We start from the raw sequence: 21,979 nt of genomic DNA on the forward strand, positions 1-21,979 counted from the left end.
GCATATCTTGAATTTTCGTAAAGGGGATGCTGCTGAATACCAGATTTTTAAAAAATTATATTAATGAATAAAATTCTGATTTACTTGTATTCGAAAGTTAGCTATAGAATTTGCATATTAGCATATTGTTAATTATTGCATAGCATGTGAAATAATGAAATGCACGTAATAAAAAATTAATATTCCTCAGATTTAAGGTCTGAAATGCTGGAATGGATTTTTTAAAATTAGAATGGAACAGACAGAAATGGAAATTATTTTCAGAAGTTTGCAAACAAGTTATATCCCAGAATAATTCAATTTTGCTTGAATGATGCATATCCCACTACGATATATTTCCGAGTATAATCAACAAATTAACAGTGATTATATTAATTAATTATAAATTCATCCTAATGACAGAAAAAAGGTGAATACGGGCTCAGTTAATGCTGATATTGACAAAATCAGCGACTGAATCTTTTAAATTTCACTTATCATGTTAGAAATATTGCTGGTACGTACACATGGTATGAATTTACGGATAAGATTATTTTCAAATTTAAGGGAAAAATAGAGAAATTTGAATTCAAATAATTCGTAGGACTAGGGCTAAATATATTTAATAAAATTTCAGATGGATTTGAATTAGAAGAAGGAAATTTTTCTGCGTTCAAAAAATGTTCCAAGTTTGCAATTATTATTAGGATCAAGCTTTTTGCCTACTTTCTGAGAACATGTTACTGTTTTAGAATAAAGGCAATAGATTTAACACTTTTTGATACACATTCTGTTTTGGAGAAAAATTATTTCTTTTATGACTTGCATCTTTGCTTTTCGTGACTTCTAACAGCCTTTTGTTTGAAATAAACTAAGAAACGCTATATCCTTTATATGGTATTCGTACGATTTTTAATTGCAATTTATAAAATCATTTTAAGCAATAAGAAATATCCATCCCGCTTGTGACCAAGGACTACCATACTTGCGCACAGACTGGGGAATATGAAAAAAGAACTGAGGCAGAATTTTATTCTTTACAAGCTGATAAAGAAACGTTTAAACTTAAATAATTCATTTTTAATTGATTTTTATCATTTGGAATTTGTATTCAAGCCAGAATTTAGTTAAAAAAACTATTTAAAATTTTTGCTGCTAACTGAACTGAAATTTTCATTAGATTGTTTAGGTACTATTTTTAAAACGCGAGTTAACAGCGATCGGAAAAAAAATTCGTTACGATATTATTCTCATATTGTAGCCATAGAAAAATGCATCTTGGAAAAGATCTAAAAGAAAATTTTTACTGCAAATAATATTTTTGCTAAAATGATTAATATTATTGATAACGATTTTTTTTCTAATAGAGTCAGTTATTTTACTGTGTATTCACAATTGAAAATATTTTAATTTCTCACAAAACACAAATTTTGCTGAGCAACTGCTAAAGAAAGAGCTAAATTATTCTTTTCCTGTACTGCTTATTTTATCTAATATTTCCAATAATTCTGAAAATCCCTTTATCAATTTCTGCATTTAGGATCAGTATGCACTTACTCCTTCGGTTGTTATGTTTTCTTCTACTATTGGACAGATCATACCAGCCAATGTTCCAAATCCATTTGACATCCCCATCAGAATACTTGCGTAACGGGGCGCAATGTCAAGATGATTGACGTTAAAACCTAAACAGAGGAAAGAGTTTTCATTAATAGATTAATCAATGTGCAATTCATTACAGTTTCACAATACTTCAGGAAGAGAAAATGACCGTTAATTATGTGTGTGGGTCGGTGGTAAGAAGAAGCTACTGTAAACACTCAAAGACAATGAAATGTTTGGAAATGCCTTTTTAAAGGAATGTAAACTTTTATTTACACTGAAATATAGTCATTGAGGAAACGAAATTGGTATTTTTGGATTAAACATGAATTTAATTTTCACTAATTTCGATACTGGATTTAATTGGGCCTCGTCTAAGCACTAGTCTAACCTTCCACTGTAGAGTCATTAGGTTTATTGGAAGCAGAAAAGATGAAAAATATGCAACCACCTTCGCCGGGAATCCAACCACGGACCTCTGGAATACCGGCCCAGGGTGCTACCGTTACACCACGAAGGCACTCTAGGGAAGTGGGAGAAATATCTTATATACTCCCCTTTTTAAAGGGTGACAAGGGTTTTAGGGGACCTAGTCGCTGATCCTGAGTGGGGAAAAATCACCATCCATCACCCTTTTAGTTCGGGCGTCACTTGTAGAGTCATTAGGTTTATTGGAAGCAGAAAAGATGAAAAATATGCAACCGCCTTCGCCGGGAATCGATCGGAATTCTGGAATAATTCACGGACCTCTGGAATACCTGCCCAGCGTGCTACCGTTATACCACGAAGGCACGCTAGGGAAGTGGGAGAAATACATTATACGACTGCCAGATGAATGGCAGTCTTTACAGTTCAATATAAAAAAAAACTAAATAAGTACAGCAATGAAAGAAAACGAAACAATTTACTCGAATTTCAGCCTTAAGTCACCGAACTAAAATTAAATATTGTAAAACGAATTTCCACTTCTTGTGGGCTAATGGACCAGTAATTAATCAAAATTCTTAGAAGTCAAGGATTAACTTTTAAGATTGACAAAATGGTTCGGCTACCGCAGAACTAATAATTATTTCAATCACAGAGACTCATAGGCTCGACTAAAAGCTCTGAGGTAGGCAATAATCCAGAAGTTTCACGAGGACAGGCTGAGATTGTCAGTCCTTAACGTAGAATTACCCTGTTAGTTAAAACATCTTTGAACTATATGTTTTGAAGCAGTAGGCAAAACAGTAAAAGTGAAGAAATTTATAGCATAAGAATAAAGCTATTAATGCCATTTTTTCCTGTCACCGAGAAAGACTGGTTCTTCAGCGTTTCCTAGCCTGTTTCACTTTCCATTTTCTTCTCCATCATCTATTCGCATACCATCTGTTAGGTTGAGTATGTGTTCTGCCAGCCCGAAGCAGGTCGGTTCGACGCCGACGGTTCGACGCCAACGTTTCGATGCCGAGGCAGTTCGACGCCGTATGTTTCGACGCGGGGGCAGATCGACTGCAGGATCTGTCTCTACTTCAAAATGAATTATCGTGAATATGGCCAGAAATGTGCATAGTATAGCAAAACATTATTCTCGTTTTGGGTGTGGGGACAACTTCCTGAACATATTATACCCTGCTAACATGTTATAACCTATCCTAAAAGGAAAATTTCACTACAAGAGCCTCTAGATTAAATCTGCTACATTTCTCTCGACACATGCCTGAAGACAAACTGGAGTCGTTTCAGAGCATTATGTAGTACATTACATAAACATAGTGAATTTGAGTATCTTTCGAACGTATGGTTGTAGTCGCATGATTCTAGTAAGTAATTTTAGTAAACGAACCAGATAGTGTAGGATTTCAGAGTATGGATCAGAGGGTAATATAGGCAGAAGCAAACAGGCACATGAAGGATAATTCTGCTTACTATAAAGAGACACACAATAATAAAAAAGACATAAACTGAACATCTACTACCTCAATATAAACTGCATGTACTGATAAGTGAACCGAAAATATAACACGAATTGAAAAGAAACTGAACAAAATAAAACTGAGTATGTTCCTGAAGAACAGTGCATTTGCTCAGGACTCGATTAAGACAAACCAGCCCCAAACTGGAAAAATGTTCAGTCGCAGAGCTCATTTAGGAGCATGCAGCGCCCATTTTCCTTACTTTAATTACAAACATTAGGTTTATGATAAGCCACATGATGATTTTAACGGGTTCTGAAATCTAAGGCCTAGGCGGTAATCAGTCTGTGCAGCCCGTTAAAATTTCAAAAAGTAACAACGCTCCATCTCCGTTTATCAACTATTCTCTACAGGAAAGAGAGAATGTATTATTAATTTAAATATTATGCGTGTTAGGATGTTTTGGAGCGGGGTGTCTTAAGAAAATTCCTCGTTCCCTCGCCGGTTCTTCAGTAGCTAGATTGACAAAGTGATCGATTATGCTACAAGAGCATTACCTATTTTAAAGTAGCAGATCGTAACAATACAGAACGTTCCGGCATTAAAAAAAAAACCTTTATGGATGTTTACTGGACATTTTTACAAGACTTCTAGAATCCTCGACTATTCATATATCGGAAGCCAATCAAACAATTACGCTTATTAACACTGTGGAAAGATACTAGGTTCTCTGGGTGTTATAATTTTGTCCAAATCTGGAGACTTACCTACATTTTATTTCTCCTAACATATGTTATTTGGAATGCATTACTTAAATAAATAAATAAAAAGAGGAGGAATAAACATAAATTATTTAGAATGTATTTTCTAAACAAATGAAAAATAAATAAATATATAAAAGGAGTAGGATGACATTCTGTCACACAGTGAGAAGGATGAAATGGAACAAGAGAATCACAACAGTGTGCTTTTCGAAGGAAAGTAATAGAGGTTTCTCTTCCTCAAGGGACAGAAAAATTTGATTTTATTGACTTTTTTACTTCCTTGTACGAAGTAAAAAGAAAGTATTGTAATCGCGAAAAGCTTCAGGCAGAATATTTCAACGAAAATATCCACTTTGACCGCTTTCGAATGCAATTTAACGATGTTTTTGCGTGATATCTCTACGTAAGGACAGAAAAAAGACTCTTTTCCTCCAAAAAAACTAAAAAACTGCTTTAAAATGAATTCTTAAGAGAATTTTTCGTGGCGTCTGTACGAACGTATGTACGTACGTACGTATCTCGCATAACTCAAAAACGAGTAGCCTCAGAACGTTGAAATTTTGTATATAAGACTACTATAACATGTAGATGTGCACCTCGTATTTTGGTTTCAATCGGCCGCGCCAAACGTATACAAACATATTTATAAATATATCCACTCTGTAACCCGGCTCAGTGATCTCAGTTTCTTTACTCTTATATGCATGTAAATTGTACATTTTTTGCTTTAAAAATGATTGAATTATGTTGTTTTATCTTCCGGTTAAGGCTTTTATGCCTTTAGTAAATCTGTATGCAATATTTTTAGAATTATCAACAATTTTAAAATTGTTTAAGTGCCGCTAAGCCTAATTTGATGGCGGCCATTGCTCTTGTTTACATTTGAAACAGGAGACTAGTGGATTTGTTGCCAATCTAGAGAAACTTAGCTTCGCAACAACAAAGATAACGCCTTCATTTATTATTTAAATCATGCTTAATCCTTTCTGGAATCTTTTCGAGGAAATAAGCGTTTAAGATTTACTTCGTAATTTTTAATACAGATATTTTGAGTTTTTATGTATTTTTACCTTGTCGCGAAGTGAAAACTGAATTAATTGAATGAGAAATACTCAGTCGTCTGTGAAAAACTGTTTCTTCTTTGTTTTGTTTGCTTAATTTCTTTTATACATAGTGCTAGCTTTATTATAGTATTTAAATAGAACATGTGGCAACGATTAGATAATTCTTTAAATGATATAAATTTTGTGCATTCTGAGTTATAATATGAACGAAATATAATACTGTTAAGTAAACCTAGGGCCAGAGTATCGCTATGGTAAACAAAGTGAATTTTAAGGAATGCATTTATTCTATTGTGGTTTATGCGCTGTCGGCGAAGTAGGTTTAATTCAATCTAATAAGTTTAAATGAAATGCAAGAAAAAATGCGTATAATTTAATATTCCGTAGAAGGAAGTCATGTGGTGTACACATCAGATTTTTTTATTTATTAATTATTAAAACCCATACAATTCAAGATCTGAAAAAGCCTCAAATACAAAAGTTTAAAATACCAGCTCGTATTGAAAAATCTCGTGTTTAAATCTGAATTAATGTACAAATGAATCAAACTTTTCTGTTTAAAATGGAGTTAAAAAAATGCTACAGTATGCACCCTTTTTGATATAACCCTCGAAAGAGATGTATTAAAAATACATCTAATGATGTATGCGAAAAGTTTTTCTAAAATAATCTTCATCCAATTTGATTTATTCCCAATAAATCAAATGAAATTCCTCAGAGAGGGTTTCGTTTTTCACCTGTGAAATGTATCTCGTTGTTTTATATTTTATATGTCTTAAGGAAAGAGAAATATTTCCGATCTTGCAGAATAGAAGGAAAAAAAAAATGACAAAAGTTCTTCGTAAAACCGATTGTATTATTCTGTCCTTGACTACCGAAGGTAAATACTATTTTACTGTTTCAAAACAATTTTCTTATTTTACTCATCCCTTAAGATGAACAAGAAACTCGATGACATTGCTTTTGCGAATCTTTATTTCCAGACATAATACTTAAACATGGAACAAATATAAAGCTACAAAAATTTTAACTAAAACATAATGCTTCAGACACGAGAAATACAGTACAATTATCAATGACCGGACTTCAGATACATCAGATTCGGATAGTTAATTATTTTGGCCAGATAAAACACGAACAAACTTGCTGTTCATTTATTAACAAGCGTTTTAATTTTAACACAGATTTTAATAATATGAATATAGTGCATAATTTTTCTACCAAATGATTTAAAATTTCGCAGACAGCTGTTACATATAGAGACGGACGTAAATTTAAAATGATGTCAGCCACGTACGCGTGGCGAAAGTAATCCTACTATTACCTTACTTACTAAAGTAGTTGTCGAAGGTATGTAAAATATTTCCATGTAGACAGTATGTCAGTGTTCCACGTCCACTAAACTTGATGCAATGTACTTATTCATTACTTTATTTTCAGAATGTGAATTATCTATGTCATTTTATTTGCTTTATAGTTATTTTATTCCATGTTCTTCTTTTCTTTTAAATGAAAAGTAAGAGTATACGTTTCTACAATATGAACAAAAGCTTGCCTTTCAATTTTTGATGGTACGCGTTAATCTAAAGGTTGAGAACTGCTGCTCTACAGTATTTTGTTTTTAATTACACAGGTATTTAAGCTATTAAACTGCAAATGTTTATAAAGCTACTTTAACTGACACCAGCATTTTTCGTCGTCAAATCAAAATTCTTTATGGTTATGTAAATAAGATTGGTTAGTTACTTTTTTACCTGCAAACTTAGTAAAATAATTATTTTACATTTCAGGTTTTCTTTAAGAGCGAAAAAGAGTTTATTGGGATTCTAATATTTTAAAATTTTACCAACATAGGACATAAATATTTTTTACCGGATATCGCAAAGCCACTGAAACCAACTGCTAAAGTGAGAGCAATGATGACAACGGCTTTACTTCTCGTATAGGCGACGACGAGCAGAAACATTGCTTCCAGACCGAAACCTGCAAAATAAAAATATAAAACGTAAAAAAGCAATAATGCCCAGAAATTCTTCAAGAGAAATTCTTCTTCATCTTGTATTTAAATATTGATAATAATTTGGACTTACAACTTGCTCTAATTAAGTATAAAATTTAACATGAAAACTGTACATTTCGTGCAACTTAAGGATTAAGGTTTTAACGAAATTAATTTTTAAAAAATATGCATCTTCTCTCTGACAAAACCGATTTAATTTTCTTTCCAAGTTTTTTGTAATAATTTAATTATTTAATATATCATAGAAGAAATACAGAAGGAAATAAAATTACTGAATAAATACGGTAAAGAATAAAGGTAAAAGGGTTGAAGATTCGGAAGCTAAGTCTTAGTCAAAATAAAGGAACCTAATAATAGTAACTTAACAAAAGAAAACGCTTTAAGTTACGAAAAAATAAATTAATTAGAAAAATATGAAAGGATTCAGATTTTAATGGCTGATCAAAATGGTTATTTTAAAATGGTTTATCAGTACAGATTATACACAGAGATGCCTCAAGTGAATAACGAAACATTTTACAGGGTATTAGATGAATATAATGCATTTAGACTAATACGAGAATGTCATAATCTTTGTATAATTGAAAAGTGAAAAAAAGTGTAACTGCAAAATTATTGATTGCTTTTAATTAGATATATCATGAACTAAAAGCTTTCTCAGTTAAATCAGTTCGATTAAAAAGTAAAAAAATTATATAATACTTTTAAACAGCTTAATTTGTCAATCCATTGATTGAACAGTCTAATTAAATTTGAAGGATAAATCACCAAAAAAATTGATTAAAAATCAATGTTCAAGTAATCATGTTTCAAGACTAATAGCTCTTTTAGGCTTAAAAATCCTCAATACGATGTATGGATGTTGATAATCCTATTCGATATTAGCGGAATAAGTTAGAACGTCTTGTAGACTTGGGTAGCTTAAACAAACGAGACCTAGAAGACTCTGTGAAGAATTATCCTCAAGTCTTTAGTACAACAAATACAAAGAAGAGTGTAAAGAACCTTTTATTCAATCAATATAAGTTTATAGATGGCCTCACTTGGGCGAACGCAAAAGCTAGGACTTCTAATAATTCAAACAGGTAGCAATGAATTTCAACGTAATATGTTTAGCCTAACGGTTCACAAGATAATTTAACGCGCAGGAAGGCTTTGACTCGTAAAAAAGAGCGTAATCAAGCTTAATGGCTTTAAGCACTCAACTCTATAGAAATGTAATCGCTAGTAATTCAAGATAAGAGCGCGGCTTTCACGCTCTAAAACCACCTTCAAAAACTTCACTTAAATAGTACTTCTTCTATTTCAACTGAATACACGCGCGCTAGTTAATTAGTATTCCTACAAGAAAGTGTGGGTGAAAATGAGGATCAAAGGAAAGTTACTTTAATTAACTGCTAGATAAATTAAATGAATCTTCACAAAGGTTTAAATGACACGGATGTCTATAAACGGAAAAATCTGAGACTGCAGAAAGATGCATGTGGTAATGCCTGTATCAGAACATTCAGGTTGAGAAATTTTGTTTCTGTTCTTTCTTCGAATCAGACGGGAGAAGGGGCAAGAGAATAGTAAAACGTAGACATAAGAAAGAGAAAATACGGAAATCAAATATTAAATGTAATCAATAGTCATTAGTTTCTTTACTGCTTTTGGGCATGTTTTGACGTACCACCACAGTTGAACAACTTCCTAACTCCCGTTGTTGTCAAGATCTCTCGTCTTCTAAGCATATCAGCCAGATAACCACCGATGGGGACGACGATTGTCATCAGAAGATGCGGTAAAGCTCCCACAATCCCTGACTGAAAAGAAAAAAGGTGTTCATTACTAACCAGATTTAAAAAAAGTCATATTTATCTCTAAATTATAGATGCCAATTAAAGCAGTGGTGTGCCAAGAAAGCTGGAAAAATATATATTCGAAAAATGACTCAGTGAAATTGTAATGAATGAAATGCATAAATACTGAGGGCAAAAGGCTCAATTTTCTGGGCAACATATGAGACAAACAAGGTTTTGGGACAGAGTTATGAAGCCGCTAAAACACCGCCAATGGCAGACATGACCTTGAAGTTTCTTTCAACGATGGAGAAAAAATGGGTAAGTAATTTTTTGAGTAGCCCCCTTCCTGGTTTTTCCTGTTTCATCTTGAATGGTAGTATCAAAAATACCTTGATCTGATATCTTCTTTCTATTTATATTTCCAATTTTCTTCGTTTGTCTTTTTAATTCAAATCTCTTTTACTTTCGACTTATTCGTTACTCTCGTTTGAGAATCCTACTGCTTTATGGAATTAGGAAACACTTTTCCCCAGGTTTTTTATATACTAGTGTTAAGCGCTTAACTTAATTCCATGCTTTTACAACAAACTGTAAAATTTTTTCGCAACGTCGCACATTCCATCTATTTTATCCACCAGTGGCAGAACTCTTTAGAAGAACGATGCACGGACAGTCTGCAAAACAAAAAGTTCGCGAACTGGTAAGCGGGTTTTCATTGCATTAATCAGTGCAGCGCTAGTGTTTATAAAAATTAAAAACGAAAATTTTTCGAAAACGGGAAAACTGTTAAACAAATTTTAATAATTTTTTTATTATTACCCAATTAATAATAAATAACTATTTTTTATATTACGCTTCATTTTCATAAAGTTATTAAAACTACTTTATTGCTGCCTAAAACAATAATTTATTGTAGTTGCTCATATTTTATAAATATGATAAAGCAGCATTTAGACGATTTTTAAAGCACAGCTGGAAAAGGTGCATAAACAAGAAATATTTATAACAGAAGTTGCGGTTTAAGAATCTGAACTGTAAAATTTTAATGCTGCTACTGTTCGATTAAAGTAATACTACTGCAATTACACAGATTTCATTTTATCATCCTGTTTTCGTTTGTTTAAAACGCTATCTATGTCTTTTTCTTCTGTTTTTTTTTTTTTTTTGGAAAAAAAGTATTCCACTTTTAAAATCAGGAAAACTAAGGTGTGTACTATTTAATATAAATATGGGAACGACGATACCTTTATTTCAGTTCCTCAAAATTAAACTTTTTTGCAGGATGCTTTTGGATGACATAAAGATTTTAATTTTTTTTTCGAAAGAAAAAATCTTCAAGTTTTATCTGATATACCGTTTAAGCTTAAAGCAAATCACTTATGACTGCAAATGGCAAACGACAGCCTACCTCAAACATGCTTACTACATGATCCATGAATGAAGCGACTACCATCATCAAACCTATTTAATCAATAGACTTCATTATGTTTCCTACCCTTCCAAGCAACTCCCATGCTGCTCACTGTCTGGATATGAATCCCTGTCCCGAATGAGATGTCCCACATTTTTCCTTCTGCCCCCGGACCTCGTATTGCAATGTACTACATCTTTCAAATGCTGCCGAAAGAAAGAAATGACTTTAAAAGCTTTAGAGAAAACTGTTTTAACTGCGAAAAGCAGCGTCGATGAATGGATGGGAAAAAATGAAGTAAATCAATGTTATGGGGCCTCATAAATTGTATATTTTATTGTTAACATGTCTAGAAATGAGTTGAGGGAGAGCTGAAACGACATTTAAGAAACAAATAAATGAGAAACGTATAACGGGGCTTCACTGTATATTATGCAGTTTTATATGTGCGGTCAGCTTGCTTTTGCCGCGTAAGAAATGTGAATGTATATGGTAGTCATCAGCTTATATATATAACTGAATAAGAGATATCATATTTCAAAAGCTGGTGGAATTAAGTTCGAAACTGCGAATCATATGAGATATACGGAGAAATATCAATAAACTGGAGATTTTTTTAACGTATCATAAACATTTTTCACATCTAATTAAATGATTTGTCAATCCATTGATTGATGTCTTCCACTGAAACCAAGATCTTGGCTTTCCATTATTCCTATGCAGCTACTTCTTCATTTGAAGATCAGTTGAGTTCACGTAATTCAAAGTGTAAGATTTACTATACTGAATTTAATAGCAGCTTTTTTTTCTTCAAGTATTTCACCTAGTTCCACAATACATGTTTTAGGTGCTTTTGTGTGGTCAGAATTCCAGTGCAATACAAACTACTTTGGTTCAAAAGTAAGGACTTAATATATTGTCCAAGGGGTTTCTACGATGTCTTCGATTACAGGTCTACACTTCGCGATTATCGTACGAACCATTCTTTACGTTTACATTTCTCGTACAATTATAATCTTATAGTTTGGGAACTACGAATACAAAGCCAGAAAACTGTTCTCAAACCCTGAGAAGATAATCCTGCACTCAAATCTTGAAAATACATGGGAAGATGAAGTTTTCTTTCTTTCAAAGTGCTACCTTTTATGCAATGAGACCGTTCAACATATTTCCACACAACGTTTCTTACCTGATCAACTTTTAACTCAAGTACTTCGCTGAAATACATGGGCTGAGATAAAATTAAGAGGTAAAATGTCCAGCTTCGGCAAAAGTTGGCAATGATGATGGCATACACAGGCATAGAGGTGAACATAGCTTTCCAAGGCGTGGTTTTGAGCTAAACGGAGATAAAAACACGAGTAAATTTCTTGTTTGATAAGACGCATTTTATTCAATAAAAATCAAACCAGAAATCTATTTAATTTTTACAATATTAAAGTTCTTTTACTGAATAACTAAACATGATTTACAAAAATAACGAGATAACAAGAGGAACTGATAACATTTAATGCATGCGTTGTATCACAAGAATTAGAATAAAAATAGGTAAATATATCAGTAACTCCAAAAATAGTTTATTACCATACATACAAAAACTTACAGTTCGCAATATAATTGCCGTCCATGTTTATCGCCCCCTGCCAAGCTACTGGAAGGCATCGTATACCACTAACAGTTCATCTTTTTGATGTCCGACAGCATTTGCCCTATAGCACGAATAACTTAACCTCTGTTGTTCTAATGGATCGCCTCAAATGGTGTTTTCATTTTAACGATGAAAATGTAGTCATACGAACTTATGTAAGATATTTATGGCGGATATTCCAGTACTTCTCATCAGCATCATCGCAACGTTACGACGTAACATTATGGTAACGCGCATTATTATGGAGAATGATGAAACCTGCCAAATGTTGTCGCTTTATTCTGAGTGCTGGACGCAGATGATGTCTAAGGTGTCGAATTTCACCATCCTTCATGATAATGGGTAGTGTACAATGTGTATAATGCAAAAGCTGGCACAGATCTTCTGCGTGTGTGGCGATGGGAGATAACGGAGCATCAACTATATACTCATCTCATGTGAACTTGTGTGACTATGATCTTTTCGCCAAAATGAAATAACTATTGGAAAGGATCTATCATAACAACAGAGAGGAAATTATTCGTGATATAGAGCTGTTACTATAGGACATCAACAAAAGCGGATAAGGTTATGGCGTACGATAATTAGGGTAACTTAATAGAGGTTGGTGAACACGGGCGGGCGTTTATATTTAGGAATAGTTAAGTGATTGTTTCTATGATGAAATGATTTGAGAACTATCGACGTGTTGCCACAAATTTTTATCTAACTTTATAGACAGCGTCATCGGAAAAAGATGGACTTGATGTTAAATCATTACTTCATGCTTGTAAATCAGTTTTCTTAGTCCTAACATCAAAAATAATCAGTAATTACTTTAAAAACATTTAGTAATTAATATTTGATTGAATAAAGGTCTTTTCAAGGACGGGTGAGGTAACATTAGTTAACGCAGAGACTTTGGTTAGTAGTAACGACGCCGTCGGCTTTTAGAAGCCATTTCGCACGAACGTGGCAATCATGCAACAAGAAGCACACTGCATGTTGTGGTAGTTAGAACTCAAATATCTTACAAATACTCAATTCGATTTCCAGGAAATTTATGAGATACTATAACCACAACCTTATGCTGCGATATGATTACTGTTTGTCTTTTCTACAATCCCAATAGCCATAATCGAGCGTACATGGATGGAAAGAGAATATCGTTTTTATAACTCCAAGGCAACATATTTACAAACTCCAAGTTCATATTGAAATTTACAAACTCCAAGTTCATATTGAAATTTACAAACTCCAAGTTTATATTGAAATTTACAAACTCTACGGTAAGTACCGTCAGTAAGGTCAGTGTTTCTACATCAGTATGATAAAAGCAAAATTTAGAAAGATTGAAGTGTGAACACCGAGACGTAGAAGCCTAGCAGTGTTGTCTGGCATAGATATTTGATGCTTAGTGCGTCAACCCAAATGAAAGAGGAAGAAGTCGAGCCGCATTAAATTCCACTTTTTATTTAAATTCACATTTGTGGCCACAATTCATTTGGAACTTTAATCGCGCCTATTCAAGAACATTTACATTTTTGAACGCTATTGCAATAAGAAAAGAGGACAACGGTGTCCAAGCAGCACACAGGGTGAAGTTAAAAGTACGCATTTATCCAATATGGCAGTCTGTTAAGAGAAAAGTTTCAGTTCTCACAATGTTCCTCGTTTAGCGTGGCCAAATCCCGGAGACACAGCACTAAGTTCTCAATGTAAACAATTCCCGGTGGATACTCTTTATTTATTTATTATTTTTATTATTATTTTTTTAATTCCATCGACGGGATCCAACAGACTGAAGAGCACCTAACCTAATGGGCCAGGTGTTCTGTCGATAGCGAAGATAAAGAAAGATTTTAGGTTCCCAAATAACTGCGTCATCAGCGTTACGAAAGCTTTATGGCATAGATTAATCTAGAAATGGCACAGTTAAAAAATGTTATTATTATTTTTAGAATAAAGAGAAAATAACCAAATTAAAAAAAGAGGCATTAAAGCGCTATTACTAAATTAAATTATAAAGCTGATTTGCAATAATGTTACGAACTTTGTATTTGGTTAGATATTTTTAGTAGAATTATAATTAAAATTGTTTTATTTCCTTGTGCAAAGCAACGCGTGACAAAGTTTAAGAGAAAGCTACGCTGGAAAAGTAAAAATACAGGAGCACGTGCACTTAACATCGAATAAAAGTTCATATCTGTAATTGATATTTAATTTAAATAAATTAGTGCCTGGTATTGTGAACACTTGAAAGAATATCTCTGGGGAAAATTACAGCGTTTTGTTATATTTGTGATAAAAAATATTTGTATATATAAGATAAAAAATATACCTACTCTTTTACACGGCTATACTCTCTTATGCTACAGTACAGAATTAGGGGTCTGGAAGCTTAAGATTTAATTTTTAATCAGGTATGAGATTTAGAGGTTGGTTAAGTTGCGATTTAAATTTACTATGCGAGTGATTTTGATAATTAACGATATTTGTCGTGCTCTAAGAAGGAATTGTTTAATATCCGCGTTGTCCTTGAGTTATTTTCAGCTAATTTTGCTGTGTATTGTGAATTTCCATTTAAATTATCCGTTAATTACTGCAAATATGGAGTGATCGTTTAAAGAGATGTCAAGGAACCCGTAGCTCGAAGCAGTAGTAAGCAAAAGTGAAATAATTACCGTTTTTGTAACTTACTATTGAAGTGATGCTTGTGGCTTGATTTTTAGTCGTAGATGTGCCAGAGACCTATAGAACGCCGTTAGGAAAGGTGTACAAAAATAAACAAATAAAATAATAATTATTTTAAAAACAGATAATGTATAATTCAAAGTATAAAAGAAGCAAATAAAAATATTTTTAAATTTAGGCAAATTAATGAAAAATATACAAATAATAAATTAAATTTAAATTATATATGAAACAATAATAAAAGAAATAAAAATTAAATAAAATTAAACAAAAATATGGTAAAATGATATCAAGGCATGGCACGGATAGATCTTTTCCTAGTTTCGGAAGCAGATCGTTCCTGTGAAACCTTTTGTAAGACGAAATGGCGTAATTCAAAGAAGCAAATGCCATTGATTTATCTCGATTTTTTACAAAAGGAAACGAATCTATGCATGAGTTCGTCGCACTGTTAGCCCTTTCTTGCATCATGTCCACTCTAGTACACAAAAGTTTAAATTTGTTTATTCTTCTGTAAATGCCTTAACAGATTCCATTCCTGTGTTTATTCATTCTATATTATTAGAACTGTCGATCATAGATGGCTGTATAGCATTGCTATTTGGAAAATGGCTGCTACATCTCTTTCCAAGTTAGCACAATTTCTCAAAGTAAACATTATATAATATTGCTTACATTTTCTTATACTGCCATTTTTTATTCATAATTAGTAATTTTTGACATTTTATTTTAAATGTCAGTTTGAGAAAATTGTGGAGTGGGTAGATAAAGATTTACCGAAAAGAGGGAATTCAAACCCAAATGTACTGCTTATCAAGCCAAAATACCACTGGAAATGTTTATGTTTGGCAAGGAATTTTTAGAACATTTGACATTTGAATCCAATAGGTATAGGTTACAAAATCGTAGCAAAATGAATTCAAACACAATCGACGAAATGAAGGTATTTTGGGGGATTTGTATGTACATGTCAGTTGTAGATTTACCATTTAGAAGATGGTAATGATCACTGCAAACAAGGCAGGAAATGATTTCAAATGCAATGACCGTAAATCGTTGGGAAGAGATACGTATGCATGTACGTATATGCATACTGTCCATTGTAGTGAACAAACTGCAGCAATTATTTAAAACGAAATTTGAATAAAATTATTTTTTTATTATTACTAAGGTTAAGACACAATAACACGCCGAATAAATACTGATTCAGAAGTCAAACAACAAAAATCAGCGTTAATTCACAAAATTTTCACAGGACAAGTTTCGATGGTTTTACCGAACCATCATCTTCAGCTGCAAAACCGCAAATGAACAAGATAGGAAATTCCTATCTTGAATCATTTCCTATCTTGTTCATTTGCGGTTTTGCAGCTGAAGATGATGGTTCGGTAAAACCATCGAAACTAGTCCTGTGAAAATTTTGTGAATTAACGCTGATTTTTGTTGTTTGACTTCTGAATCAGTATTACTAAGGTTATTTTAAGTAGAAAAAATACAAACATTTTCGTTTAACTTCTCTAGATTATTTGTATGCAACAAAGCGTTAACATGCGGTGGTACATGTTAACGCTTTGTTGCTACAGTCACTAAATTTTGAACACAAGCAGTCCTATTTCCCCAACACGTGCACCTCGAAACCCGAATTTTAAATTTCGAATTTGTGTTTTTAAGTGGACTTTGTACCTTTCGAACGATTATTTTAATTTAAGAACTTTAATCTATTTTTTATGAATATTATTGAAAGATTTTGGGAGATAAAATGATTTTAAGCTGAAAAAAGTTTTTAGCCGGTAACTTTTTTTAAAATTCAAATTTTTGAAGGAAAGGTTAATAGTTAAATACAATTCTTCTACAGTTTTCAATGTATTTACCACGATTTATTTATTTTATTTATTAAAATGTTTTAAACAAATTTAATAAAAAGCATATTAATATGTAACCACTTTGATAAAATATGACCTAATTACATTTCTACTTCGAATAAAATTTCTTTTCAGTATTTTACAAAATCCATCCTTGCTTCTATTAAATATACAATAATAAGCAAACAGTAAAAGTATTAAATACTTTAATTCATATTTGTGTAAATTTTAGTAATTTAAGTGAAAGGATCTATCGAAAAAATGCAAAATGAGAAAACGCAGTTTAAAGAACGTAAACTCTGTAAATGATGTTTCATTCATTTCGAATTTCTTAATTATTTTTTAACCGAATTTTAATATATATTTATCTAAAATAAAACCTATAGCTATTCAATTGGTGAATATAAACATAAATTAAAAATTTTTATTTGAAACCTTAACTGATTGGAAATATTGCAAGAAAAATAAGAAAAACCAAGTAGAGTTTTTATTTACCTGTTTTTGTTTTGTGAAACAATTAAAAACAATTTTAATATTTTAATTAATTGTAATAAATTTTCTAAAACATTTATAATTAATATTAATAATACTAATTTGTGGAATTATTCATTTTTTCAAAAAGAAAAAGGTCGAAATTTGAATAGACATAAAGTTTTTCCTTTAAGGCTTATTAAAACAACAACATTATTATTTACTCGTAAATAATAATGTTATTATAATAACATTATTATTTACGACTGGAAGCTTTTGTTGTTGAGAATATGGCAACATTATGATCTGTTTCCATAAGGATTTGCGTGCTTAACTTTCTGCTGTATTCTGCGTTTTCTCATATTTTTCTGGATATACGTATTTATTAACTATTTAATTATTTTTCAGCAACAAAATAATTTGTTTGTCTTATTTTCTGGTTTAGATATCTTCTTAATGATAATCTCAAAGCATTATATAGTCAGGAGTTTGAACACTTTTCATTATGACATCTGTTTTTTTGTTCATGTCCATTACGAATAATTTCCATTTCTAAAGAAGCGTAACAAAATTGACTGATAATATGATAATTCACACAGATATATTTGCTGAACTCAGTAAAAATAGAAAGGAAAAAAAAGTGCTAGCTCAAAAATGAAAAAAAAATTTTTTTTTTGAATTTCACTTATTATTTAAAATCACTCAATTTTTTACGTATTATAAACAGAATTTGCTGATAGTTGCAATCACATCTGATTACATTCCTTTACTTTTATACTGAGTTTTAATAAATAACTGAGGCAATTAAGATGTAAAAGAAAATAAACACTGTGGTGGGTGTGGGATTTAAAGGACTGTCAAAAATTTTCAGTAAATGCAAACTGTCTTTTTATACACCATTTATTATTGTCAGATGTTTCCAAATTTTCTTTTACATCAGATCTTTACAAAATTTCAAATATATTAGTGTACTAAGGGCATCAAGGTATATTTTTAGCCAAAAATTGCCAAATCGATAATTTTATCCATTTTGGAGTACTAAGTTCCTTTAATTTATTTTATGTTTTCTGCGAATTTAACGACCTTTTGACATTTTTCCATTTCTAAAGATGATATTTTATTACCTCAAACTTTCAAATTTTATATCATCGTAAACAACAGGCATTTCTGTCTCAAATTTCTTCCAATTCTGTATTTCAAAATTCACGTTTTTCATGATTTTTAGGAAAAAAAATCACAAAATATGAAAGCAAAATTGAAAAAATAATTTTCAAATTGTCCATTATAAAAAATATTAATCGCAGAAATAACATACATATATATAAACAGCCTTACTTGTCCATCTTCTGATATGTTTCACTTTTGTATTTTAAAAAATTGACTTTTTCATTATTATTTAAATAAAGTCACTTAAGATCGCTGTTAATAAATTCTTGACTTTGATAGTATATTAGTCTTGCCTGCTTGACCTTTGCGAGTCGCATCTGTGATGTTCTTCGAAATGACAGATTCAAATATTCGAAACATTATTATTTACGATTGGAAGCTTTTGTTGTTTAGAATATGGCAACATTATGATCTGTTTCCATAATAACTTCCATAATTTCCATAATATGTGCTTAACTTTCAGCTGTATTTTGCGTTTTTTCATATTTTTCTGGATATACGTATTTATTAACTATTTAATTATTTTTCAGCAACAAAATAATTTTTTGTCTTATTTTTCCGTTTAGATATCTGCTTAATGATAATTTCAAAGCATTATATTTAGCTAAGGTGTTTTATTTTCGATTTAGTTGATTTTTTTAACTTCTTGTGAAGGTATTCATAAAATTTTATTTTATTAGCGACACTATTAATATTTTGATTTCAATTTTTTTATGCAAGACCGAAGTCTGACGGCGTGAGCTATCTAAAACGAAAAGTAAGTTAAGGATCTTATATAGCATAAATTGGAAAAACCTTCACTAAGTTTTTCGACGCTCTAACTTGTAGCATAGCTTACGCGTCGAAAAAGCCGGCATTGCTTTAACCCTTTGCGGCACAGTGCGTCCGGTCTGGACACACCTAAAATTTTCCTTCTGTACGCACAGAAAAATTGAATGAAAAAGGATTTATAGGTTACTCTGAATCTTCTTTATTTATAGTAGATGGCAGATCGACACAAAACAGTCCATATATTTTAGCCATGTTTAGTTTTTTAAGACTCATTTTTCAAAGAAATCTTCCAGATTTTCTTTTAGGGTATAAAAGGAATTGTTTGAAAAGAAATTTCTATGTTATTTTTTTGGCTGTATGCTAATCTCCTTATTCTATATTAGTTTAAAATTTTTACATTGAAATCTTGCCTAAAATCAAACGGCGAACGGTGTGGCCAAACAGGGCTCACCGATAATCTAGGACAACTGGGAGTCTGTATTCTTTGTTTCTCCGCATCTCATCGGTCAGTTCATTGACAACAATGTTCGTTTCAGAACTCTTTTCGAAGCTCTATTCAATCAGTGTGCCACTTTGGGAACACCCACAGAATTAAAACGATAAGTGCTATCTTCACAAAATTTTACTTGTGTACTCCTCTAAGCCTAATTAGACTGCCTACATTTTTTTTTTTTTTCATAAAAACCACGACTTTAAAAGGTAGCGTGCCGGAAAGGGTTAACGTTCAAAAAGCAATTCAAAAACTCAGAATAAAGTGAATTTGAGAAGTTACTCTCTTCCTTTAAGACACTCCGATATAATTTTATTACTCAGTACAAAACCTTTTGTCCTTCGTTCTTCTGCCCTTTTTCTTTGGCAGATGGCAAGGAACAATTCTATCTTTTATTTACGTTTCCTGCCATTACTTTTATGGGGCGAGTTTTACGACTTAGTTCGTTAAATAGAATAAAACTTCTTTATTCATTATTTGAACAGACGGGAAATCCCTATTCCTATTTACAACAATCTGTTCAAATAGCAAGGTATTAAGAAATGTTATTCACTATACATTAAGCTGCAAAAGCATTTAAAAGGTATAGTAGAAGCACCTTGTGATTCTGCTAATACAACACTATGTCTGCGAATTTCTAGAGCTAAGTTCACACAAACCCAAATTTGAAGAAAACAATGTTCGTCTTTCTTTAGCCTCCAGTATGATTGCCGTGTGCTTTATTCAAAAAATAAAATATCTCCATTGCTTCCCCCCCTCTCCTTTACAAGAAAACATATATTGCTTTTCTTTGCTCAGGTTTCGATAGTGGATCGTTGCAAACTTCTACACCATCTTATATTAATTAACCCATTATCCTTTTATTTGAACAGTGCTATCGAATATACTTTCCGTTAGCTCTCAGAAGGATGTAAATGAGATACACATTATGCAAGAAGACAGCTCTTGAAAATTAGCCAGAGAGGTTTCGCAGATCAGGTCAGATTGAAGTGCAGTGAATTGCATACTGTTTAACCATACGTAAAGCGGGTATATTCCAATAGAACTAACTATATATACCACTGCACACCGCAGGGCCCCACAAGGAACGTAATTTAAAAGAAACTTTACAGTGGCTGTTTTTTTGCACTTTCAAAGATTTTGAGTAGAAAAAGCCTTTGGCACTTAACAAAGAACAGCGCGCGCTTTTTACACTTGCAGATTTAGAGCAGTTGATGCGTTCGCACTTGCAAAGATTTAAAACACTTGGTGCCTTTTGCACGTACATAAATTTAAAACAGGGGGAGGCTTTCGCATACACAATTAGACACAATAATAACACAATTGGTGCTTTCGTACTTATTTTACTCGTTTGTTCATACAAGCATTATTAATGCAAAAAATCTTTATGTAAAATTTTGACCTTAGGCAGCGACGTAGACTATTATAATATTTCCTCGCTCAGCTCATCGACATACATTACTTGGTGTTAGCTTATATATTAGTCAAATCCCAAGTGCTTTAATTATAATTTGAGAAAACGCTTGCTAAGCCTTTTCATTCTAAATATCCAGTATCAAAATTAATTTTAATTTTAATTTCACATTTTAAATTCCGCTAGTAATGGAGATTAAATTGTAAGCACCAAGCATCTGTTAAATTTATAGTTTTAAATAAAAAGTCGTTTAAACCTTCTTCTGACTTATCTGTTATTTCCATAGACGGAGCGATAATTCGTCTGACAGTCTCTACAGGGTAAAAAATTAAGTTAATTGAAGAAATCGTACAAACCAAGTAGAAAATTCTGTCCATAAGCAGACGATATCTTTTTAAAGAAAAGTAAGTTGAGATGTCATAATAAATAAATGCTGTCAATCACTCACAGTATCGACACTTACCACGATTTTTGCTCTTTGGTATATTACTGCAAAATAAAGAATAGGTTATCGTATAAAAAAGTATAGGATAAAATATAGTACTATCGTAATCATTAGGGATTACAGAACTCGAATCTTCAGATCTTACAAATTTGAAAAAGATTTGAGATTCTGGAATTCGATTCTGTACTGTTTCTTTTCTTTTTGCCCCCAAAAGGCTATAGACTCGAAAGAAAATTTTACGTTCTCTCACTTTAAATTTCGCCCTATAGTTTTACTTTTTATTCTAGTCTGCAGCCGTTCGGCAGAGTATAAGATATTTATCTTTCAAATTTTATCTATCTGTTATTGACTAGCTTCATTACATATTTTTTCACTTTTCAAATACCCAAAAGATATATAATGTTCTTATCTTATTCTACATATATATTCATGTAGTATCCTATAAAATGTTTTGCTATACCATCTGGGCCATTTATATTTATAATCTTTACTGATAAAACATATCAAACTTTAAAACAG

General features: G+C 31.9%; 1 protein-coding gene across 2 annotated transcripts in view; it reads right to left on the bottom strand.

The window, feature by feature from the left end:
* Positions 1-21,979, bottom strand: part of LOC118189372 (vesicular glutamate transporter 1-like) — a 607,793-nt gene that overhangs the window by 16,399 nt on the left and 569,415 nt on the right. Inside the window, exons 9-13 of one of the 2 annotated variants that reach the window (XM_085820945.1) lie at positions 14,847-14,897; positions 11,709-11,858; positions 8,997-9,129; positions 7,177-7,287; positions 1,537-1,664 (exon numbers count right to left, since the gene is read on the bottom strand). In XM_085820945.1, coding sequence (XP_085677071.1) covers positions 1,537-1,664; positions 7,177-7,287; positions 8,997-9,129; positions 11,709-11,858; positions 14,847-14,897 — 573 coding nt within the window. The remainder of the gene's footprint in view (positions 1-1,536; positions 1,665-7,176; positions 7,288-8,996; positions 9,130-11,708; positions 11,859-14,846; positions 14,898-21,979) is intronic. The other variant, XM_085820946.1, reaches the window with a different exon arrangement.

The sequence above is a fragment of the Stegodyphus dumicola genome, chromosome 7 (genome assembly GCF_044657685.1).
Source record: "Stegodyphus dumicola isolate Sdum_Otavi_A_Nest chromosome 7, ASM4465768v1".
In the NCBI taxonomy this organism is placed as follows: domain Eukaryota; kingdom Metazoa; phylum Arthropoda; class Arachnida; order Araneae; family Eresidae; genus Stegodyphus; species Stegodyphus dumicola.